The sequence below is a fragment of the Hordeum vulgare genome, chromosome 3H (genome assembly GCF_904849725.1).
Source record: "Hordeum vulgare subsp. vulgare chromosome 3H, MorexV3_pseudomolecules_assembly, whole genome shotgun sequence".
Lineage (NCBI taxonomy): Eukaryota > Viridiplantae > Streptophyta > Magnoliopsida > Poales > Poaceae > Hordeum > Hordeum vulgare.
In genome coordinates, this window is record NC_058520.1 from 242,604,799 (window position 1) to 242,630,336 (window position 25,538).

General features: G+C 48.3%; 1 protein-coding gene and 1 pseudogene across 4 annotated transcripts; one reads left to right on the forward strand and one right to left on the reverse strand.

The window, feature by feature from the left end:
- The first annotated feature begins 504 nt into the window (after positions 1-504).
- LOC123443603 (transcription factor HBP-1b(c38)) lies at positions 505-19,555 on the forward strand. 4 transcript variants are annotated; one of them, XM_045120064.1, is made up of 9 exons: positions 505-781; positions 2,630-2,745; positions 4,155-4,232; positions 4,324-4,383; positions 12,250-12,327; positions 12,411-12,462; positions 12,615-12,886; positions 14,178-14,383; positions 19,027-19,555. In XM_045120064.1, exons 2-9 carry the CDS (start codon positions 2,689-2,691, stop codon positions 19,073-19,075), a joined length of 852 nt encoding a protein of 283 aa, XP_044975999.1. In that variant the 5' UTR covers positions 505-781; positions 2,630-2,688; the 3' UTR covers positions 19,076-19,555. The 4 variants fall into 4 exon arrangements, with proteins under 4 accessions (XP_044975999.1, XP_044975996.1, XP_044975997.1 ...); XM_045120061.1 differs by having other exon boundaries at positions 507-781; positions 14,132-14,383; XM_045120062.1 differs by having other exon boundaries at positions 509-781; positions 2,609-2,745; positions 14,132-14,383.
- An 813-nt stretch (positions 19,556-20,368) lies between these two features.
- LOC123441648 lies at positions 20,369-25,253 on the reverse strand (annotated as a pseudogene).
- Between the last annotated feature and the right edge of the window lie 285 nt (positions 25,254-25,538).

The window sequence follows — 25,538 nt, forward strand, 5'->3', positions numbered from 1 at the left end:
GTATATTTCTGTGGGATATTGTTCTGTTTGTAATGGCTCTGAATGTGAGGGTGCTAAGAACTACTTGCTGTGTTGTGTTGTTTCCTTCATTACATGAAGTAGATTGAATGACAGTAAAGACTCGTGATATGATATCTCACTATATGTCTATATGTCTATTTCAATCTACTCTTTATGTTTCTAAATATAGAACCTTTTAAAGATTTACCTTATAAATTATATACGATGTATATAGATATATTTTAAAATATACATTAATTAGTTCATAATGAAAAATATTCTCTTCCATTTGATAAGTGACGAATACATAATTTTGTTACTTGTTGCAACACACGGATTTTTTCGTCCGATGCAGCGCACGGACATTTGTACTATTATTTGTAAAAGGTGTGGGCTGAACCATGTTCACAAAATCCGCTTTCGCTCCACATCGAAGGATGGTATGGGCCATGAGGAGCCAGGAGAGGCAATACATATGTTTCCTTTTTTGCTCACGTAAAAAGAAGAAAAGGGAAGAAAAGAAAACTAGGGTTTGTTCCAGTCCGTTTCCGGGGAGCCCCCCTCCCCCCCAACTCGGCAACCAAAGACGCGTCGTCGTCGTCGGGACCTACGGCGGCAGGAAGCCGCAGTCGCGTACTGGTCGCTGGGCTCATCGTGCCGGCCAGGAGCGGCGGCCGCGGTAGCTCGGGGAGCTTGCAGCAGCGGTGGCCGCAAAAGGATCGGCGACGGCGGCACCCTACTACCCCGTAGCCTCCGATAGAGGCCCCTCTTCCTGTTCGAGGTGATTCGAGGCCCCTCATCTCGTTCCCTTGTTTTGCTGCGGGATGGATTTACTGCTAGCTCGCAGCGAGTTTACACGGTTACATTTTGGTTGTCTTTCCAGATTGTTGCGCTAGCTTAGCTCCAGTCATGTTCTACGTACTGCAGTAGATTGCAATGATAGGAAGGCAATCGGTTCCTAGACTTAGTAGCCTACTATGAGTTGTGCGAACTTTAAGTGATCGGAATGTTAAAAAGTTCTCTTTTTTAGGTCATGATAAATAAGCGTCTAGTCTTTGTGGCTGTCGATATAGCCTGCTTTTGGCAATTCTGCCTTTTAGTTGATTCCATTTTTTGTTCGCTGTGGAGGTATTCGTAAGTCGTAGCATTACATTTTTTTGTATCATCCGGTTCTTGTTTAGAACGGAATTACGAATACTCTAGATAATTGCCAGCCCACACGATATTTTTGTTATGTTTCATGCACCAACCAGTTACTCAGATTGTTGCGCCAGCTTAGCTCCAGCTCTAATACAATATTGAAGTCATACGATATTTTTGTTGGGTTCGGGTGTGGGTGTGTGTGTTTCTTAGGGCTTGTTGAGCTGTGCCCTCAGCGGAACCCTTTGCTGGTGTCTTGTGCTACTTATGTGCGTGTGTGTGTGTTGAACTTGTGTCGAATGTTGTGATCTGGCGGTTTGCTTTATTTATAAAGCGGTGCGAAAGCCTTTTTCGGCAAAAGTCAGAATTTATGGAGAAGGTTAGGCATTGCACACATACTTCAACACCACTCACGTGTGCAGGCACTCTCGCCTCAAAGTGGGCATGACAGGCACTCTTGCCTCCATGTTTGTGAATACGGTTGACCAAACGAGCTGGTGTATATTAATTCAAGATAGGTAATTTTCCTCAAGGTCATAAAGATCGGTCATCCAGCGTGGACTTCTGACTCTAAGTGGAAAGTCTTTCTTAGCCAGGACTCGAACTTGAGAACTCTGACCCTGATACCATGTTATGTTTCACGCACCAACCAGTTCACCCAAAAGTCTGAACTTATGGAGAAGGTCTTCCATTCCACATATGCTTCAACAATTTTAAACCAGAATGTTGACCATTTTCTATGTTAGGAAATGATGACCACAACCTTTAAAAAAAAAGGAAATGATGACCACAAGATATACTGTACTGAAACGTGTTTGGTTCCAATCCTTCACTTCCAATCTAACATGAACAGTGGCGGATTTGTTCACGTGAAAAGTGGAAACTATAAATGGAACCGCCTTATATTTGGAGGGGATTGTGCCATAGATTATATTATTTGGGTTTCAGCTATTCACAAATGGAAATATGAGTAATAAGATTCACGTTACCTGGCAATGGCACTTACTTGAGTCATCAATTTATTTCTTGGTTCCAATTGTGTAACTACAGAAATTAACACCTCAAGCCTGCGTGGAAGTCATGAGTATCCATGTCAGGTGTCTCCCCAGGCTGACATTTACTATGCTGCATGTAGAAATTTATTTGTCACATATAAGTTTTGCTTGTTGAACTATGTTCTCTGATATAAATGCATGTTATTTACCAATCTTGTTATTTCAGTCTGTTTTTCAAATTAATTAATCATCTGTTGCTAAGTGCCACCTAGATATTGAGTAATTAGTAAGAAATTGGCAGATTGATCATGTCTGGCTTACATCGGTCTTTAATCTTTGCATAGATATTACTCCCTCCGTCCCAAGATAAGTGTCTCAACTTTGTACTAGCTCTAGTACAAAGTTGTACTAAGCTTGAGACAGTTATTTTGGGACGGAGGGAGTATGTGTCATTGAAATGGTCTGTTCATCAGTGTTTAGGCATATATCTGCAGCTTTGTCACAACAAAGGAATCTCTCTGGGAGTTACATTGAGCACTAGGAATAATCTGCAATGGCAGAGGCCAGTCCTAGAACAGAAACGTCAGATGATACTGATGAAAATCTTATGGTAAGTCTTTTCTTACCTTAATTAGCCCAGCTATTGTATGTACAACAGCCTGACTTTTTTTACTGAATGTATATGAGTGATGATACGATGATGGTAACCAACGATATCAATAGTGAGGTTTATCATTTTCATTTGGAAACAGAATCAGTGGTTATGAGATCAACTATTACATTTAAGAATGTGAGCAATAGTAGCAACAGAAGTTGAAATAAGAGGGGTTGACCAAATGTAGAGGATGTTCTGTAAGATATTTCTATTTGCTTGCGGTTCATTCAATGGTCTAAATTCGCGGGAGATGTGTAAACTAAAAAATCGGTATACAGTGATCTGCACTATGCTGCTACTTTTTTTTTGAGATCTTGTTATGAAAGAGGCACTCTTAGAATGCTGGGTAGATTGGAGAATTTGTATGGTATCCATCAGGCCTGTTTAGATTATACTACACAATAGAACATAACCTTCACATTTCATAATCCAATCCAATATAACTATGTGTTGTGAATTGACAGTTCACATAGATATTCATCAAATTAGGAGTGAACAAAACATGAACAGTTGTCTTTACCTATTAAGATATCTAGCACAATATTATTTTTGAAATATAATACTCTCTCCGATCCATATTACTTGTCTTATATTTGTCTAGATACAGATGTATCTAACACCAACACTTGTCTAGATACATCTGTATCTGGACAAACCTAAGACAAGTAATATGGATTGGAGGGAGTATAACACTTGTTAAGTTGGCTCACTGCTTGATACGATCCTCAGACCTCTTGACCTTGTCTTAGTTCCTCAATAACCATTTATTTGTATTTTATCTTTATGATAGGTTGTTAAATTGGACAATCAAGAGCATCACATGTACAATTACAAAACACATATAACATAGATCTTGTAACTCATCTTCTGAGGTCCATGTAGATTATGTGGTAGTTGATAATGGTAATTTTGACAGTTATGATATGGGCACTCGAAATACCTTATGTCTGCGATGCAGAACATACATGTCCTTGATAGATGATAAAACAATATAGTAAACAAAAGGATACACAAAACGGGAGCTGCTATGATAAGTGGCCATATTCATTTTTTGCATATAAGTGACTAGGAAGATGCCCTAACACCCTTAACTGGTCCACTAGTTTTTCAGGAGCAGAAGCATAAAAGAAAAGTAAACTAGTTTTGCTTTTCAGTTATGTAGTGGAAAATCTTGTTCAAAATTTATCCTGAAACATTGGGAATCTAGGAGAGGGAAATTAATTGTTTAAAAATAAGAATAACACGAGCTTGATAGTTATGTTGTCATCCGCAGCTTGAACCAGTTTTTTCAGCAATCTAGGAGAGGGAAATTAATTGTTTAAAATAAGAATAACACAAGCTTGATAGTATTTTGTCGTCCGCAGCTTGAACCAGGGAATGCTGCTCTTGCTGTTGCTTCTGACTCTAGTGACAGATCCAGAGACAGAAACGGAGATCAAAAGGTGAAAGTTTTCAAGTAGCTTTCTCCATTTCATTTCACATTATCGCTCCTGCAACTTGCAAGAAACACTTTGCTAATAGCGTATATTGCAGACAATGCGTCGGCTTGCTCAAAATCGCGAGGCTGCAAGGAAAAGTCGTTTGAGGAAAAAGGTACCTGGATGTTACTTTTAGCTTCTTTACTAATGACAGTGCTTTTGTTTTTATGAGACTTTTGGTTCACTTGGTATTGCATTCTACTAGTACTTGAATTATGCTACTCATATGATTAAACGGTATTTTGCTATATATTTTTTTCTGTTGGGGCTCAATTATTGTGGGACGGGGGTCAACAGGAAGTTGGAGTTAGTAAGGAGGCAAACCTTGGAATCGTAAGGTTTTAGACTTAGTAGGACTAAGACCGAGTACATGAGGTGCGCTTTCAGTACTACTAAGCACGAGGAGGAGGGAGATGTTAGCCTTGATGGGCAGGTGGTACCTCAGAAGGACACCTTCCGTTATTTTGGTTCAATGTTGCACAAGGATGGGGATATCGATGAAGATGTGAACCATCGAATTAAAGCCGGATGGATGAAGTGGCGCCAAGCTTTTGGCATTCTCTGTGACAAGAGGGTGCTACAAAAGCTAAAAGGCAAGTTCTATAGGACGGCGGTTCGACCCGCAATGTTGTATGGCGCTGAGTGTTAGCCGACTAAAAGGCGACATGTGCAACAGCTAGGTGTGGCGGAGATGCGCATGTTGAGATGGATGTGTGGCCACACAAGGAAGGACCGAATCCGGAATGATGATATACGAGATAGAGTTGGGGTAGCGCCAATTGAAGAGAAGCTTGTCCAACATTGTCTGAGATGGTTTGGGCATATTCAGCGCAGGCCTCTAGAGAGGTCGGGGTAGACTGAACTTGACATGGGAAGAGTCCGTAAAGAGAGATCTAAAGGATTGGAGCATCACCAAAGAACTAGCCATGGACAAGTGAGCGTGGAAGCTTGCTATCCATGTGCCAGAACCATGAGTTGGTCGCGAGATCTTATGGGTTTCACCTCTAGCCTACCCCAACTTGTTTGGGACTAAAAGGCTTTGTTGTTGTTGTTGTTGTTGTGGGGCTCAGTTATTGTTGGCACTAGTGCGGTATACACATTATATTGCTGGAAAAATATAGAAAGGATTGATAAACTCGTGTAGGCCTGTATATAATTTTTAGATTAGATCAAGGACAGAAGCAGGTCTAGTGGTTTTGCCTGTAACCCGTTAAAAAGGTTCAAAGTTTCTACTGGTTGGCTTCTTAAGGAGCTTCCGGTGAGCATGTTGCGGAGGTTTCGGGTGAACTGTTGCACTGTTGAGAATCAAACGGTAGTTCGGTTATGGAGAACATCACAAAATTTAATTCATTGCTGCAAAGTCATTATTTTTTTTTCTTTTTTCGAGAAAGCGCAAAAGACTTTTGCGGTTCATTGTATTGAAAAGAAGGGGTTTAGTACAATCCTCCTAGGAGGCATATTTACAAGGTGAACACATGCACACTAGTGGACGTCCCATGTCTGTGGCAAGATGGCCCGGAGCCCCAAGGCGCCCGCTCTGGCCCATAGGCCGGCCTCTTCCTTAATCGTAGCCGCCAGGGAGGTAACCGACGGTGTGACACCCTCAAACACGCATCCGTTGCGATGCTTCCAAATCATCCAAGGGACGAGCAAAGCAACGGAAGCCAATCCCTTGTGCATAGGCCTAGGGGTGTCGTGCCGCGCAGAGCACCACCAATCGTGTAGAGTGGCATCGTTGTTGGGCAGCGGGCAAGAGAGGCGCAACCATGAGAGGATCTCGTGCCACACTTCGCGGCTGAAAGGGCATTCCAAGAGAAGATGATGAATCGTCTCCGGAGCCTGATCGCAAAGAGGGCAGCGCTGTGGGTGCGGCAGGTTGCGCCTCGCTAGGCGGTCGGCCGTCCAGCACCTATCAAGGTTGGCAAGCCAGTGGAAGAAGCGCACCCGAGGCGGTGCCCAGCACTTCCAGGTAAGTTTCCAAGCCTGGCATCTCGCGGAACCGTGGAAAGTGGCGAGGTATGCGGACTTGGCGGAGTACTCGCCGTTCACGGTCCACTTCCAGCGAATGTTGTCTGGTGCGTCAGTGAGGACGGTTTCGACGATCATGTGCCAGAGGCGCAGGTATTCTCCAATCTCCGGGATGCCAATCATGCCGTGGATGTCCGCGGCCCATTGGTTCTCGTGAAGGCCGTCCGCAACAGTTCTTGACTTGCGACGCCGTTTGGGGATGAGATCAAAAAGGAGAGGCGCGATCTCTCGGATTGCACGCCCGTTGATCCATCGGTCCTCCCAGAACAGGGGGCGCTGGCCATTGCCGATAGCCATGGTGGTAGAGGCAAAGAAGAGCGCGCGCTCCTCGGATGCGAAGTGCAGGTCTAGGCCGCTCCAGGCCCTGCCAGCATCGACTCGGCTGAGCCACTGCCACCGCATGCGAAGGGCGAGGCCAGTGTGCTCGAGGTCGTGGACGCCGAGGCCCCCAAACTGGATAGGCCGGCAGACGCGCCGCCAGTTGACATGACAATTGCCGCCGTGGGCCTCGGCGCGGTCAGCCCAGAGAAATCCTCGCTCAATCTTCTCCAGGAGTTTGATGGTCTTCTTTGGCGGCGCAAGCACGAGGACTCTGATGAATGGGAATCGCGCTCAAGACAGCCTTGGCGAAGGCAAGGCGGCCGGCTTTGTTCATTAGCCAGGCCTTCCAGGAGGGCAGCTTCCCAGCGACCTTATCGACGACGGGTTGCAGTTGGGCAGCCGTGGGGCGACGCAGTGTGAGCGGGATGCCCAAGTAAGTAAGTGGGAAGTCGACGATGGGGCAGCCCAGGTGCGCGACAACATGAGCAGCGTCCTCGGTGTCGCAGCGGATGAGGGCCGCATCGCTCTTCTGGAAGTTCACGTGCAGGCCCGAGGCGCGCCCAAAGAGCTGCAGAATCTCCTTCACCGCCGCGATATCGTCCGGCGATGGGTGGCAGAGAAGAATTACGTCGTCGGCGTAGAGGGATATGGCGGGGATGGCGCGGCGCGGATGCAGCTGCTGCATGACTCGGAGCTCGACCGCGCGATGGAAGAGCCTGCCCAGCGTATCCACAACAAGGACGAAGAGCTGCGGGGAGACGGGGTCACCTTGGCGCATTCCACGGCGATGCCAAATCGCTGGTCCAGGGTTGCCGTTGAGGAGAACCTTGGTGCTGGCCGACGACAGGAGAAGGGCGATCCAACCAAGGAAGCGGTTGCCGAAGCCATGGCATCGCATCACCTCGAATAGGAAGGGCCACGAGACGGAGTCGAAAGCCCGTGCTAAGTCAAGCTTCAGCAGCACTCGAGGGGCACCCAGCTGATGCAATAGCCGTGCGGATTGACGCACTAGGATGAAGTTGTCGTGAAGACTTCGCCCAGGGATGAACGCGTTCTGGACGTTGCTGACGAGGTTGTTGAGCCTGGGGGCTAGGCGGATCGAAAGCAGCTTGGCCAGGACCTTGGCGACGATGTGAATTAGGCTTATGGGCCTATAATCCCCCAGGCCAGTGGCCTCGGCGCGCTTGGGGAGGAGCGTGATCAGCGCCTGGTTAAGGCAGCTAAACCCTCGTCCACGCAGCACGTAAATCTGGTCGAAGACGCATCGAAGGTCATGCTTGATGATCTGCCAGCAGGATCGGAGGAACTCCGCAGTGAAGCCGTCGGGGCCGGGCGCCTTGCGGGACGGCATGCTTTTGATGGCTTGCCAAATCTCATCCTCGCTGAATGGCGCGTCAAGATCTTCCAGGTTTGAGGGCTCGATGAATTGTGACAGGTTAATGGTGCAGTCACGCTGCATGTCTGTCCCAATCCGGCTGTCAAAGTGCTCGAAAGTGGCCGCGGCCATGCCGGCAGGATCGGTGATAGCGGCGCCGTCGACAGAGATGCCATGTATCCGGTTCTTCTGCTCGCGGTATGCACACTGGCGGTGGTAGAATGTCGTGTTCGCGTCGCCATCTCTGAGGGAGGCAATGCGAGCGCGCTGCCGGGCGATCGTCCGCTCGAGGGAGGCAAGGCCAAGGTAAGAGAGCTTGAGTTGACGATGCAGCCAGTCCTCCTGTGGTGATAGGGCCCGTTGCTCTTGCGCGGCGTCGAAACGGAGCAGCAGCTCACGCGAGATCGCGAGCTGGTCTCGCACGTTGCCAACGGAGCGCGCGCTCCAGCTAGTGAGCTTGCGCGCTGTGGCCTGCATGCGCCGCATGAACCGCTGGAACGGGTCGGCTTCATCCACCGAATGCCACGAGGCCGCTACGATCTCCGAGAAACCGGCGAGACGAGTCCAGTACTCCTCGAAGTGGAATCGTCGACGCGTTGTTGGGAGTGGCGAGCAGTCGAGCAAGAGGGGGGAGTGATCCGAGGACCGAGGCCAGGCAACGCAAGTGGCATTCGCCGTGCCGCTCCTCCCAGTCCGTGGAGCACAGCACCCGATCAAGATGGACCAGGGTGGGCGGGTTCTGTTCGTTGGACCATGTAAAGCGCCGGCCGCTGAGATAAATCTCCTTGAGCGCGAGGTCGTTGAGAACGCGACGGAACCACCCCATCATTCTCCGATTGAGATTGCCGTTGTTCTTGTCTTCGTCGCGATAGATCATATTGAAGTCCCCGCAGATGAGCCATGGCCCGGGGCATGCGTCGCGGACGTCGCGAATCTCCTGCAGGAAGGCTATCTTGGCGTTGTTGTCCTGGGGGCCATAGACGATAGATAGCCACCATGGCAAGCTCGTGCTACCAGTTGTGTGAACCCGGGCGGAGATGGTATTGGTGGTGAACATCAGGTCCGTGATCGTCACGTCCCGGCTCTTCCACGCCAGTAGTATCCCGCCACGGGTGCCGTTCGCTGGGAGATAAACGTATTCATCAAACTCAGAGCCCAACGTCTCAAGGACAGTCGACGAGTAGACGAATTCCATTTTAGTCTCTTGAAAGCAAGCGATCGAAGCGCTGGAAGTTACAACAAGCGAGCGAACTGCCGTACGTCTGGCACGGGCGTTGAGGCCCCGAACGTTCCAGTTGATGATTTTGAGGCCGTGATCCATTAGGCAGAGGTCGACAGATGGGCACGCGACGGCTCAGCTAGGCCTCTATCGGGCTGCCCGATATCACCGTGGTGACAGGCGCCGTGGACGGGTCGGCGGGCAGCGCGCGGCCAACGAGCGCGGCAATGGCCGTCAACACAGCATGCGAGAGGGGCGCAACAAAGACCCCATCATAAGCCTTCATGGCCTCGGCAGAGATCACCTGATCAGTGCCGATGATGCCGAGGGTGCGCGGTATCTGAACCTGCGCACGGCGCTCAGCGGTGGGTGGCACGCCGGGTTTAGTCTTCACAGCGGTGGCAGATCGTCCTTTGCGCGGCGAGAAGTTGAGGGGCTGTCGGCGACGTTTGCATCCGGGGTTGGGAAGGGCAGAGCAAGTTTGCTTAGTTGCCGCGGCGAGGAAGTCTCCAAGGGTCCAGGAGCTGGCAGAGGCCGGCTGCCTGGCACGTCGCAGGGTGATTGGCGGCGTGGCAAACCGCCCTGCGCTGCGCACGAGAGTCGCATGGGACGCAGGGGTGGATTGTGGCGTGGACGGGCTTGGAGAAGCGGGCATGGGCCTTCGCAGAATGCTCCTGGGCTCCTGGGCCGCGGGGGAGGGGCAGCCCAAGTCAGCGTTTCCGAGAGGCGCGGTGGAAGGCGAGATGCATGGTGTCCCACCACTCGCGTCCCACGATGGCGAGGAGAGGGGGCCATGCAGATCCGGCAGGGCCGCAGGGGTGGACGTGGGCACTGCATCCTGTGTAGTAGTGGCGGGGCCGGCATGCAAAGCAGTAGGTGACAAATCAGCCACAGGAGCTGACGAGGGCGAAGCATCGCTTTGCCCCGACAGCGGATCAGCCTCGGGAGCCACAGGTGGTGAGGATGGGCCGTCCTGATCCCCAGACGCGCAAACATTGGACGTGGTGGGTCCATCGCCCGAGGGGGTGTCTCCCTGTGCGCTAGGCGACGCGCACGACCGGGGCTTTGCGGGTCCAGCTGCAGGAGGAGGGCGGGCGGCCGCCAATAGGCAGGTGCCAGCTGTCCGGGTGGCAGGGACCAACGGTGGGGTTGGCGACCCGGTCGGCCTAGGATCCGCTGCAGCTGCAGCTTTGGCCAGCGCAGCCTGAATCCTGGCGTGCTTTTTCTTTCCCCCACGCTTTCCTCTTTTGGCTTTGCGACGAGGCAGGTGGGTCCCAGCCTGGGGCCATGCATCCATGCATCTGGCACGGGATGGTACGGGCGGGGGCGCATGCACAGCCGCGGGGCGCCGGCCAGCCAGGGTCGACCGCCTCGCCATCGGCCCGTAGGCGGCCCCTGGAGCAAGTCCAGCCGGCAGCGTCAACTGCCATGCCGTCGGCGCGTCCATCAGGGGCGGAGGTTGGTCGGCGACGTTTCCGGCCACGGCGGCGTTGCTGCCCGCGTCCACGACCATGGCCTGCGGGGTCAGGCATGCTGCCATGAGCCTCTCCATCTCCAGTGCCATCGCCATTGGTAGCATCCTCAACCACCCTGGGAAGGGCGGCGGATCGCACCAGCCGGATGGAGATAGGATACTCCAGGGTGCGGACGGCCGGAGGCAGGTCAGGCCGGACGGCGGGGATGTGCTCGACAATCTCCAGGATGGCATCCCTGCGAATGGAGGCCAGGTCTCGCACGCGCCCGGTGAGCCGGAATACGGCAAGGTCCGCACGGGAGCGCGTGCCTGGGTGCAGCCGCTCAACCCAACAACCAGTCCCGAGGATGTGCTCGGCCGTGGACAGGTGCCACGCCTGCGCCGGGATGCCGCGGAGCTCGAGCTGCACGGAGTATGCAAAGCTCCCAGCAGTGGCGTGGGCGAGTTTGCACCAGGGGCGGAGCAGCAGGGAGAAGCGGGCGGCGTTGATGAGGTGGTCGCCGGCCATCCGGTCCATGATCAGCCGCGAGGAGAAGATGATGAGGAAGTCCTCCGGGGTGTGCTTGTGAACGGTGAAGTTGTCGTGCTGCAGTTCGAACATAGCATGCAGGGAAGCCTCCACGTCGGCTGGAGAGACGGAGGGCCTGGTGCCGGTGATGGTGGCCACCATGCCACGCGCGAGCACCTCCTCCGCTTCCTCCATCTCGATGGAACGAGCGATGGTGATACGCGCTGGCGCGGGGGCGGGCGGCTGGGGCGGTGCTGCGTTACGAGGCTGCGCGGCGTCGTGGGGGAGTCGAGGAGGAGGGTTGCGCGGCGGGGAGTTGGGCACCTGCTGGTGAACCGCCTGAGGCTGCGCACGGTGGTCGCCGGGCAGCCGTGTCTCGCAGCAGTTGGACTCATGGCCGGAGATGAGACAGCGGCGGCAGCGCACGGGGTTGGTGCAGGCACGCACCCGGTGTCCGCCTTCCAGGCACCTGAAGCACAGGCCGGCGACTTCCTCGGGCGACGGGCTGCGGCGGCGGCGCTGGGAAGGAGGGGTGGCCGCGCGACGCACGCGCGGGTGACGGTTCCTCCTCCGCGGCTGCTGGAATCCATCGGCGTCGAGTACAGGGCCTCCAGACGCACGGTGAACTTCCGAGCGCGGTCCCACGCGGGCGGCCGGCGCGGTCGAGCGGAGCGGCACCAGGGCCGAGGAAGCAGGGGCCTGGCGCGGCGCGGCCGGCGACGGGGGGCCGTGCGGAGCCGGCGGGGTGCTGAGGACCTCGCGGTAGGAGCGCGAGTCAGAGGATTCGCCCGCAGAGCCGCTCCAGCGGATGCGACCGTCGGGGCTGGAGTCGTCGGAGCGGGTGTCGGCGGAGGCCATGACCGGAGGGAGGGGGAGGAGGAGGGCTACCGGCGGGGATTCGACGGCGGCGAGGCTGGTGGGCTAGGCTAGGCTAGGGAGCGAGCGGGGAGCGGGGCATGGTCCTCATAAAAAGTCATTATTTTCACAGTTCTACTATAGATTGACCGTGGCCTGTGTATTGTATATTTGTTTTTGTAATGTTGCTCTCTTTTGTAGGCATATGTTCAACAATTGGAGAATAGCAGGCTAAAGCTTACCCAGCTAGAGCAGGAGTTGCAACGAGCTCGTCAACAAGTTTGCTTTTATTGCTTGTCACTGTCTTGAGTTCTGGTTACAAGACTTCATTTGAAGTTTGCTTACTGAAATTTCCTTCACAGGGCATTTTTATATCTAGTTCAGCAGACCAGTCCCATTCCATGAGTGGAAATGGTAATATCAGATCTCTACAGTGATTAATATGTAATCTTTATATGCCACATGAACTATTTTCTTAATCTTCACCATGGACGTGTCCAACAAATACATGCCACATTCTCTTCTTTTTGTATAATAAGATATGACTATGCTACCTTTTGTTACAGGGGCATTGGCTTTTGACACGGAGTACGCACGGTGGTTGGAAGAACACAATCGACAAGTTAATGAGCTGAGAGCTGCAGTTAATGCTCATGCAGGCGATACTGAGCTGCGCAGTGTTGTTGAGAAGATCATGTCACACTATGATGAGATTTTTAAGCAAAAAGGAAATGCGGCCAAAGCAGATGTCTTTCATGTGTTATCAGGCATGTGGAAGACACCAGCTGAGAGGTGTTTCCTATGGCTTGGAGGTTTCCGACCTTCTGAGCTTTTAAAGGTGTGTAATGCAGCCTTGTGCTTTACTTGTAGTCCTTTGGAATATCAAACCCATCTAGCATGACCAATGTTGCTCTAGAATATAGTCTGAAAAAATTGTCAGTACAAATCCTCTGTTTCAAAACAGATGACCTTTTAGGCTATCCAACTTCTCTCAAATACTTGTCCTTGTGCACTTCCATTACAACTTGAGTCATTGTGTTTCTATTAGGGCATGTACAATAGTACAGACAGGTACTGTTCATAATATCCCTCCATGTCACATACAGACCATGCTATTAGATAGCCTGTACAATGATCTGCCTGTTAGTAGTCTTTCTACTCATAGGTAATTTTGATTAAAAGTTACAAAGACCATTCAGACAATAGAAAAAACTCGTCTTGTCTGTAAAAACTCTACAGGCTGTGACACTCTTTCTCCTTTTTCTCTTTCTGCCACATCATCAAAATTCTTATGTGGCGCCTCGCCTGTTACATACAGCTTGTATAGGTCTATTGTACACACCCTTACCCTTCATCAATGCCATAAAAATGGGAACTAATTGAGTCATGCTTGCATGCCTTGCTTTGAGGAGGAAAAATAGGGCATTTTAATGCCTCGGTGAGAAGAAAGCAATGGACATGAAAATAAACGGAGGGCAATATAGACATCTTACTCACTCTTAATTCATGTGCCCAACTCTAAAACGACATTTATTTGAGAATAGAGGGAGTATCTGTGCATCTTCCTCTGTGCTACTCCCTCCGTTCCTTTATATAAGGTGTATTTATTTTTTGATAAAATTCCACAATGTAAGGTGCATTTCTTCCAACTCTTTGTAATTCCATCATTAGCCCTTCAAAAAAAGGAAAGTATCTCTCCCCTGATTGCATGTATCTCTTATTATAAAGAGAAAAAGGAAAGAATCTCTCTCATGATTGTGTGTATCTCTTACTTTCCTAGCCTAAATGATTTTATTGCCTCTAATCAATGATTTGGCCAAGGTTAATTTCGTCTTAACATGTGTATAATTATGCGCCTTGGTCACCGTGCCGGAAATAATACACCTTACATAAAGGAATGGAGGGAGTATATATTACCAGGTTACACTAAATAATACTATATGGGGATGTAGGAGAATTGCAGATTTCGAGAACGCAACATCACGTGTCTTGTTTTGCATTCTCTTTGATACTTTGTCTCCTTTATTTGTTTGAAATGCTTATGTATTTATTGACGGGTTACTAATAGTCAAAGAAACTGCAGCTTCTTTCAACCCAGCTTGAACCTCTAACTGAGCAGCAGCTGTCAGGGATATGCAACCTTCAGCAATCATCACAACAAGCTGAGGATGCTCTTTCACAAGGAATGGAGGCCCTTCAACAGTCTTTGGCAGAAACATTGGCTGGGTCTATCGGCTCTTCTGGATCTGGATCAACAGGAAATGTGGCAAACTACATGGGTCAAATGGCCATGGCCATGGGAAAGCTTGGAACTCTTGAGAATTTCCTTCGCCAGGTATTTACTTTACTCTGAATATATGGTTAGTAGAGAGTATTATGATATGATACTGTAGGAGCTGGGCAGGAGTATATACCTCTGTAGGCTATATAATTCAAAAGAGAAAAGTCTATTTTTAGTCCCACAACTCTTGCGTAAGTCTAGATTTGGTCCCTCAACTTCAAAATCGTACACTGACCATTAACTCTTCAAACCGGAAAAGTTTAGTCCCTTGTCTCAGCCGACCAGGTATCGCTGCTGACTCGGCCCGTCTGTGACCGGTCTTCGCTCACGTGGCAAAATTTCTCTTCTACTCTTACTATATCTTCTTCCTCCCATCTCTCTAGTGGGCATTTGATCAAGCAACTCACACACATGACTTCTGCTACCAACATTAGCTGGTCGTCCAACTAGGCCACATCAGCTAGGAGCACGCCACCAGCACTACTGGCCAGACCTACACGTCTTGGTTGGTCGTCAATGAAGGCCACCGGGTCCGGGGCTCGGCCTCTTGTCGACGTCGTCGGCGTAGCTGTGGCGGAGGCGCCTGGGTTCGCCGACTCTCTCCCTGTCGTCGCCGATGCTCGATGGTGGCACGGTGGGTGAACACAGAAAGTTCACGCGGAGGATGTGCACAAGCTGTGAAGCGCCTCTCTGCCGACAATCGTGAATCCAGTGCTGAGTGGGAGGTGCTCGGTAGCCTGAGCCACTGTTATCTTCATGATCTAACGACCTATATTGCTCTCCATTGGCGAGTGCTCAACATGTTTAATGTGTGATTAATAACATACCAAATATAGACTATCCATGTAATTAACCCGTAATTGATATCCTACTTGATACTAACATGCAATAAATTTTCTGTCTGATATCAACGTGCATTGCACGTTCTCTCAAAATATCCAGGGTAAAACAATTACTCATCCAATACAACTCCCATCATTTTGTTTTGAACAACCGTGCATGCACAAGATAGGCAAAAATAATTTACATAACAAGGGAGGGAAGGAGGGATGCAAAAGGAGTGAGGATGAAGGAGAAGGTCAGTCAGATGTGGCCATTGGCGTCGGAGGAATGGCCTGCAGCGAGCAAGTGAAGGGTTGGCCCAGATCCGGCTGATTCAGGAAGTGGTAGGAGAAGGGTGGAGGGAGGAGGGAGTAGGGGGGAGGAGAAAGGAGGGCTGGCGACGTGGAAGGGTGGAAGGAGTAGGGAGTAGGGGGGAGAAGAAAGGAGGGACGGTGGCGCGGAAGGGTGGAGGGGGGAGGAGAAAGGAGGGCCGACGACGCGGAATGGTGGAGGGAGGAGGGAGTATGGGGGAGGAGAAAGGAGGGACGCCGGCGCCGGCCGGTCGGTTAGACTAGGGCCGCGGCGAACGGGGATAAAAGAGGGAAGAGGGAGGAAGGAGGGAGGGAGGGGAGTGGTGGAGGGACGAGAGTGTACCTGGGCTGGCAGTGGTGCGCTGCTTCGGGCGGCAGCGGGGGTTGGAGGGAGAGTCCGTTTGCAGTAGCTGGCGGCTGGCGGTTGCTTGGTCGTCCGGGAGTGCGACTAGGGGGTGCAGGGGCGGAGCCAGGATTTAGATATAGGGGGGTGGGGGGCAAGTCAAGTAGACAAAAAAAATCCGGTGCAAAAAATTATCTTATAGAACAAGGTTCTGCTTCGGCCACACAAAAGTATAATTATATTTGTATTAGTTTAAACTAGGAAACATGCCCGTTGCAACGGGGAGTAAACATTTTATTTTATTTAAGCTATTATTTTAATTTTGATTCAATTTTGATTCTGACTCATCATATTGATGGCGTGCACTTACGATTTTTATCTAAGCCATTATTTTAATTTTCATTCAATTTTGATTCTGACTCATCATATTGATGGCGTGCATTTACGATCACTCACACAACATCTGGGTGGGCCGTTCGACACTAACGAGTCCGACTTATAAATTAAGTTTATTTAAGAAAGCCTATATGTATCACTTTCACATACACCGGATGGAACACAAATTAAGATCGTTCTTATCGGTTCAATATTAACGTTCATGACTATCACACAAATAGTTTGGATATTTTTAAAATAAACCATCATGTACTTATAATGTTCATGAATTTATAAATGTATCTACATTCACAAAATTGCTTATATGTTCACTATAAAAAGATAGTGTAGTCCGATGGTAAGTATGCACATGGATTTCACCAAAAAAAGGTATGTACGTAGGGTCCTAGATCACGCAACATGTACAAAGAGAGAACCTCATGCAAGTATAGCATGTCCAAGGACTATATTTTTTTCCTTCGCTCGCTCCTTGCCAACCAACGCCGGTACAAAATAAAGACGAATCGTGTACCATCGATTAACGTTGCACCCTAAATTGCATTTTAAAAAATAAACCTGTAAAATAACACCATATTCAAATTCTAGTCATTTTTCTAATCAAATTTCATATATAACATGTTAAAATTGGAGTTACGGTTTAAGAGATATGTTTATTTGAAAATATATATTAATTCTTAATAGATGCGGGATGATTAACACATATATTAGGGGGTTTTGTGTAAAACTGAAAAAAACGTTCATTGTCACTTAAAGAGGGACTGCGGGTTAGTTAGGATAAAATATAGGGGGTTGTGCGCAAAATGTGAAAAACCCGGTTCGACCCGACTTAAAAAGGACTGTAGGTTAATTACTTGAAAAGATGGGGACTTTTCTGCAAAACCGCGACGACGTACGGCAGAAGAAGTATTTGTCTTTATAGCTGCTGAATTGCGATCTAATTTCAACATTTTTTTTTGCATCAAAGATAGGAACTAGTACAAAATAATTTGCATCATGATCGTGATAATTTCTAGGACATGTACGGAATAGGAAGTTTTGAAGTTTTCATAGAATCATAGTGTCACAAATCACACAATCAAAACAACAAAACTCTGATGTATCAATCGATTCCATTCAACAATGATACAAGATGAGGATCGAGAGAGATTAATAGTAGTACGATCTGTTGGAGCCGGAAAAATTGATGAGTGCAGCAGGTAGCGTCGCGCCCTCGCTCAATACCTGAATCAGGTGAGGGGGCTCCCTTCGTTTCTGCGAGGCTGCTGAGAGGAACAGATTAAAGCGTTACATTCACTTGGGAGTGGCAAAGGTGGTAAATATTATCCAACTCCTAGGGGACAGCTGAAAACGGTTGGTTGAGAAGCTCGCTGTCAAAATTACCCCTTTGGTTAGCTAATAGCTTCTTCAAAGCAGAAGTTGGATAAAAAAGCTTAACCAAACACAACCTTCCTCTCATGTCTCTATTGCGCATTTGATCAAGCAAGTCACACACATGCATTTCCGCCACAGGCACCACCTCGTCATCCGACTAGGCAACATCAGCTCGGAGCATGCCACCAGCACCACTGGCCGGACCTACACGTCTTGGCTGGTCATGAACGACAGCCACTGGGTCCGGGCCTTGGCTTCTCGTCACATCGACGATGGTAGCTGTGGCGGAGGCGCCTTGGTTCGCCGGCTTCGTCTGTGTTGCCAATGCTCAATGGTGGTGCGGTACGCGTCACATGGGTTGGACACGCACAAGCCGTAAAGCGCCTCTCCCTGGACCATGCCACCGGTGCTGGCAATCGCGAGTTCAGTGCCGAGCTGGTGGTCCTCGGTAGCCTCAGCCACCGTTACCTTGTGCGCCTGGTCGACTCCTGTGCAGCCGGACATGACCGCTCCTCGAGCGAGCCAGCCTCGACGCTTCGCTGGTGGCCCGCGTGCCTCCGCGTCACCTGCGGTGCCACGGCCGCCCTTGCCGACCGATGGATCGTGCGCCACTGGCTAGGGCCTCCAGGGGGGCCAGCCGCCGACATCCGCTGCTCCACCCCTTCAGTCTTGCGCACAGCCACGCTTTACCGCACAACGATAAAAAAAAGGTGTCCGTCTCTCCGAGCACCAGTAGCAGCTAGCACCCCGTCCTCTTCTGTCGCCACCATACTATCCAGCTCCTGTCCATGGTAGCGTGAGGCGACCATGCTACAGACCCCGTTGTGGATGGAGATGGTGGCTGAGGCGGCTCAGCATGCAGAGGGCGGCTTCCCCTTCCCAAGTGTGGTCCTCGCTTCCTTCCAGGCGAGGCCTCACACCGGGGTAGGAATGGCGGTGGCGTTGACCATCGTCTCTTTGGTTCAGAGGAGCGCCCCATGCCCCGAGCTGCTGCGGTGTCCCGTGCCCCGTGCACGGTGCAGTCATAGACCAGGGCCGATATGTCTGCCGCGAGGTGGTGCGTACTCTGCTGCGGGGAACTGCACTGGCTGCGGCTGGGACGGAGTGGCTGCGGCATACGACGGACACCAAATGCTCGACTAAATGTCCACATTGGAGGTAGATGGAAGGAAATAGATATATTACCACGTGGACAGAACCCGGTCAAAACCGCGCCATGTTATGAAACAAACCGCTTTCAGTTTTGGAGAGGGACCAAAGGTGTCCGGTTTGAAGAGTTAAGCGTGCAAGATGTCTGGTTTGAGAGTCGAGGGACGAAGTCTGCACTTTGCAAAGAGTTGAGGGACGAAAAATAGACTTTTCTCAATTCAAAATCATCTGCAAAATCTTGTTTAACTATATGCCCTTATGACTTGTGTGTTTATGACATCCTTTCTTGTTTTAATACCATCAAGGCTGACAACCTGCGGCAGCAGACTCTTCAGCAGATGCAAAGGATCTTGACGACAAGGCAGTCTGCCCGTGCACTTCTTGTTATAAGTGATTACTCATCACGGCTTCGTGCCCTAAGTTCTCTCTGGCTTGCTCGACCGAAGGAATAACAAGTCCGTCCGTGTGATTTGACTGCAATGCATTTTTGCAGTTTGGGGGTTGATGGTGATGGCAGTCATGCAACGACTTGATTCAGAGAAACTTGCACATACTGTAATCCAAAGAGATGTTGTGTTCAGGTAGCTTAGCCATATAGTGAAGTTGAGTGCATTAGGGCCGGGTCCTTGTCGTACCGTTAACCGTTGTAAATTTGGTATCTAATGGTTGCCAAGTAATTTTTAAAATCCTAATTTGCAGAGAACCATCCCATTAGATGCACATTTATAACTTTTGTCGCTAATCGGATTTATTGACTGCTGGGTACTTTTGACATCATGTTGTACAATGCCAGGCTAATCTACTGACTGTATATTACCATTTGGTTGCCTTGAATTTGAGTGCTGTGATTGATACGGTATGTTTGTATTTGTACCATTATGTACTGGATAATATATTTGTGACTTGTGATTATGGTGAGATTGGAATTATTCCTCTCATCCACTTGTTGGAATTATTCCTCTCATCCACTTGTTGAGCGTGTGCTCTGTTAGTACGGGGCTTAACAGCCACCTTTCATCCAAAAATGTAAGGTGCGCACGTTTGTCCAGCTTTACATGTGATGGATAATTAGTTTAAAGTTTGGTACAGTTTTTTTTGTATTTAATAGAAGCAACGTACACATTTTTTTATTGGGAAACTTTTTCGCCAGCGCGCCGGCCGAAACGTTCGGCCGGTCGCGTGGCTGGCGTTCGACGATCTCTTAGATCTTGCGTGGCACCGGGTCTTCCTCCCTTCCTCCCTCTCCTTCTTCCCTCCTCTCCCCCTTCCCCTCCAACCTCAGTTGCTGTCGGCGAGCGCCGTGGCTTCTTCACCGGCAGCTGCTGCGTCTGATGGAGGTGACCGAAGGTGATCACGTGAGATGCTGCAGCCGGGGCGATGGCTGAAACTTTTTTCATATACGGTTGAAGCTTTTTCTATCAACGTTTGCAACTTTTTCCTCGTTGAAGTATTTGGTTGAAGTTTTTTTTTAATGGTTCAAGCTTTTCTATACACGGTTGAAACTTTTTGACGAGTGACCACGCGAGATACTGCAGTCGGAGCGGCATTTGAAACTTTTTTCATATACGGTTGAAGCTTTTTCTGTCAACGTTTGCAATTTTCCCTCGTTTTTGGTTGAAGCTTTTTTTCTTAACGGTTGAAGCTTTTCTATACACAGTTGAAACTTTTTTTCCAGCGTTTGCAACACAGGGGGATGAGGTGCGACCGACGAGGTGAAGACCGACGGGCATGAGCAGCGGCGAGTATGCCGGCGAGCGGCGAGGTAGCGAACGGTGGGCGAGCTGAGTCCCGGAGCACGGGGCAGCCGGGGCAGTGAGCGGTCTGGACGAGCTGAGTCGCGGAGCTGCATCCATGGTGCTTCGACGAGCGGCCGAGGCAGCGACCGGCGGTGAGGGCGACCATCGGTGAGGAGGCGATGCGAGGCGGTCGGCGCGTGCTGGGGCCTCGGCGCGTGCGAGGCGGACCTCTTCCTTTTCCCGTGCGCGTTCTGGAGGTTGGGGACGACAGGATCCGACGGCTCGGGAGAGGCAAATCTAACGGCTGCAGGTCGATCGGCCCAACAGTTGGGCCGGCGCGCCTAGCAGAGTGCTGGCCTTTTTTATTTGCTGTACTGTATGCATATTGTTGGTCAAACAAATGTCTGAAAACATGTTATATTTCCAGACGGGGTGTAGTACCCCCTTGTTTTTTTTTACTTTGTATATTAGCTTGGTCTCAAGTCAACCTTTGTAAATTTTGCTGAAGTTTATACAAAAAATTGTTAACATCCACAATACCAAATCATTGCCATTATAATCAACATTGGATATATTTTTTTCCTCAGTAACATAATATAAGATGAAATATTATGTTACGCAGGGAGCATTTGTTATTGGGAAAGTTTATATATTTTGTAAAACAGAGGTAGTATATATATGAAATAACAGGGTGTGGACTTGACAGCAAAACTGCTATAGAATTCCTGGTCAAGCTGTGTTGACATTTTCTCCTGAACTTAGTTTGTTTCCTTTTTAAAAGGGCAGTGTTCTCCGTCGGCGCGTCGGTCGAAACTTTCGGCCAGCCGCCTGATCCGCCAGATCGAATCTGGTTGGACCGTCAGATCTATTCATGCAACAAAATTAACGAAAATCATTGATTGAAGCAAAAATAAACAGCGACGTAGCAAATTTGATCACGGATGCAGCAAAAATATGGTTGTAATAAAAAATATTAATGTGGTCGTAGCAAAAAAACAACGCTGATGGTGCGTAGTAGCAAAACAAAAATGTGGGTTGTAACAAAAACAATCCGATGAACTTGGGTTGCAACTCTGATGAACGTGTATGCAACTTTTTTACTGAATGGTTGTTGCAAAAAATGATACTCCCTCCGTTCCTAAATATAAGTCTTTTTAGAAGTTCCATGGAAAACAGTCATCGAAGATTGCCGCTGCCGCTCCTGCTGATTATCCTCCGTCCTGCATGGTCTCAATTACCTCCATATTATCCGAGTTAATAATAAGATGATTACATCCCGCCCTTTGTGTCAAAGTTATAACAAATTTTAGTGCTGAAGCTTCTGTTGTCAGTACGTCCGTGCAGAAATCAGTTTTCCCATTCCCTCCTCTGATGAACCTGCCTTTGTTATCTCTCAGAACCGCTCCCATGGAACCGCTAGGTCATGGTCAAAGGAGGCGTCAACATTCAGTTTTACAAAACCCCTCGGCTAACCCCCATTTTTTTATGTCAGCCTTTGGGGACAAGGCAGTAGCGAAATTTGATGTAAGGTCTAGGATCCCCATTGAGATCTGATGAACATTTTGAGTTACCTCTTTATGCACCAACTTTCGTCTTTCCCATCATAAATATCATGCCGAGATTGCAATCATTCCCCGGACATTGTGATGGACCAAAATCCTCAATTCTTGGTCTGGTAGACGAAGTAAGTATTCCATAACTGCCTCTCCCGCACGGTCCACCCTGCAAGCTTTTTCAATAATATCCGCCAACCCGAGCCTTCTCCAAACCTCCTTTGCTTTTCTGCACATAAACAACATGTGCTTTGTATCTTCTTACCCTTCTGAGCAGGTAGGACAAATGGGTGAGATCTTCATATGTCTATTTGCGAGAGTAACCCAACATGGAAGCGTGCCGTGTAGAGTGCGCCATGTAATTTTTTTACTTTTGCCGGGCGAGCTAACTTTTAAATCTGACTCCAAATAGGATTAACTATAGTTCGACCCATCCCATTAGAATGTCTTACCTTACTCCCATATTGGTGAGCCCACTCCACACAGTAAGCAAACTGAATCGAGAATATACCCTTTTTTGTGTAACTTCAAGCAATGAAATCTGGCATTTCATGTTGCGAGAGTGGAATTGAAAGGATTCTTTGTACATCAATTGGCCACATAAATTGAATGATCAGGTCTTGATCCCAGCCATTGGAGATAGGATTAATAAGATCACTCACTTTGGATAACAGTTGTCTCCCCTTAGGCGTCACAATTTTCCTTGTTGCACAATTTGGTATCCAGGCGTCTTCCCAAATGTTGATATTTTGTCCATTCCCCACTCACCATATATGGCCACGATTTAGAGTATTTATGCCTATCATAATACTTTGCCACGTAAAGGAAGAGCCTTTCTTTAGCTTGATGTTCAACAAATCGCCATTAGGATAGTACTTAGCCCTCAGAATAGTGGCGCATAAGGAAATCCGACTTATCAAGGAGGCGCCACGCCTGTTTAGCAAGTAGTGCCAGGTTAAAGGAATGAATATCGCGAAACCCCATCCCTCCTTTATTTTTAGGAACGCACATCTTCCACCAGGCCATCCAATGCATCCTCCTTTAGTTCTCCTCGTCTCCCCACCAGAAATGCACCATTGCGTCAATGATTCCTTTACAAATTGTTTTAGGATTTTTAAAGACCGACATTGCATAGGTGGGTATGGCTTGGACAACAGGCTTAAGTAGGATCTCCTTCCCCCCGTAGATAGTAATTTTTCTTTCCACCCACTAATTCTCTTCACAATACGTTCAATCAAAAATTGAAAACAATTAGTTTTATCTAACCCCACATTTGCTGGCAGCCCCAAGTACTTATCATTGAGAGCCTCAGTCATAATATCTAGTTTTGTACACATTTGTTTTCTAAGCTCCACCTTCGTGTTAGGGCTAAAGAAAATGCTAGACTTTTCAACGCTTACCAATTGACCCGATGCCTCACAATATAAATCTAGCACTAATTTTAGAACATCCGCACTCTGTTGGTTGGCTTTCATAGGAATTAATGAGTCATCCGCGAAAAGGAGGTTTGTGATGGGTGGGGCATCTCTGCAAACCTTTACTCCTGTAATATTTTCATTTTCCTCTGCATTTGTCGGTAAAGCATTCAACCTCTGTGTACACATCAAGAACATGTATGGTGATAACGGGTTTCCTTGCCTCAGTCCCTTTGAAGGCTTAAAACTCTCACTTTCCTCCGCGTTAATCCTAACTCTGTACTCAATAGTTGAGACACATTCCATAATAAAATTCACCCAATCCTGACGAAAGCCCAATCTCAACATAATCCCCTTCAAGAAGGCCACTCCACTCTTTCATAAGCTTTGTGCATATCGAGTTTTATAGCACACAAGCCCTCTCTACCTTCTTTTTTAATTTTGATTGTGTGAAAACACTCATAGGCTACTAAAATGTTCTCCGTAATCGATCTACTAGGCACAAAAGCACTTTGAGTTGGACCAATAATTCCAGGTAGGAGAACCTTCAAACGAGATGCCGTCATTTTTGTAATAATTTTATACACCACATTGCATAAGCTGATAGGCCTAAACCGTGTTACCTTCTCCGGTGAGTTAACCTTTGGGATCATTACAATTACCGTGTCATTCCACCCCGATGGGATAGAGCATGTGTTTATTGCTTGCAAAACCTCCTGAATTAAGTCATCCCCAAGCATGGGCCAAAAACTTTTATAAAAAATGGCATGGAGTCCATCTGGACCTGGAGCTTTTAAGTCCCCAATATCGAAAAGTGCCTTACGAACATCTTCAGCGGTGTAAGGGGCAGTAAGAGCATTGTTCATTTTAGCCGACACTCTCTTCTTGACAAGGGATAGCACTTGTTTATTCGGTTCCTGCACTTCCGAAGCGAAAAGCTTACAAAAGTAATCAGTAATATGGTCCTTCAACTCCTTTTCTTTTATCCAAATCCTAGAGTCATCTAGTAGCTTCTTAATGTTATTTCATTTTTTTCGTGTCATCGCTGCATTATGGAAGAAAGACGTATTGCGGTCCCCGTGCACCAACCAGTTAGCAAGACCTCTTTGTAGCCAAAGGATTTCCTCTTGATCCCATAGGTTTTCAATTAAAACAATAACTTCCACTTGATGACCACGAGATTCTGTATTCACGGGGCCACGCTTCAGTTTTTCAAACTCCTTCTTTAATTTGTTAATTCTACGTTTCAGGCTTTTGAGAATTTCCCTATCCCAGGAATGTAAGTCATCATGCACAACTCTTGTTCGATCAGCAAGAGAAGAGCCAATTCCCGCTAGCTTTGCTCTCTCCCATGAGGCTTTTACAATTTCTGTGAGTGTCTCTTCCTTTAACCACCTAGCTTCAAAACATTTTAAACGCCTGTCAGGTCGCTTGAAGATACATACCTTCATCCAAAAAATCCATATCCAGGACTAGTAGGCGATGGTCAAAATGAAGATGTTCTTCATTAATCACAATTCTCGAGGGAATTTGTGTGCCCATCTAATATTACAAACTGCTCTATCAAGGAGCTCCTAAATCTCATCTCTTCTCCAAGTAAAAGGGTCACCAATGTAGCCTAAATCCTCTAGTCCACAATCCATAAGGCATTCACAGAAATCCCTCATCATTCCACTTGGTCTCGCATTGCCATCCTCTTTTTGTGACGAATAGCACATCCTCTTTTGGTAGGGTTTCAAACGATTGGGAGTTTTATCTCATGCTTTTGTCCATAGAGACAAACCCATTGGCTGCCACCGGCCCCTCCACAGCCACCCTTGATAGGCATCGTGGCACAGCGACACTGCCTCCCCCTCGCCACTCTGGTTCTGTGCGGTATTAACAACACATTTGTTTATCAAGTACTCCCTCTGTTCCAAAATAACTGTCTCAACTTTGTACTAACTTTAGTACTAAATTGTACTAAACTTGATGCACTTGTTTTAAGATGGAAGGAATATACGAATTGAATGTTAACATGTAGTTACTGGTTACTATGTCATGTGATTATAATAGTTTTATCTATTGCTTGGTTTATTTAATGGTAAAATATACTATTTTATTACTTAAAAAC

Excerpts from the sequence above, each read along its gene's own strand:
- LOC123443603 (XM_045120061.1), top strand. The coding sequence starts at position 2,689 with ATGGCAGAGGCCAGTCCTAGAACAGAAACGTCAGATGATACTGATGAA. Across the intron at positions 2,746-4,154 it reads ATACTGATGAAAATCTTATG|CTTGAACCAGGGAATGCTGC; the intron begins GTAAGTCTTTTC and ends TGTCGTCCGCAG. Across the intron at positions 4,233-4,323 it reads ACAGAAACGGAGATCAAAAG|ACAATGCGTCGGCTTGCTCA; the intron begins GTGAAAGTTTTC and ends CGTATATTGCAG.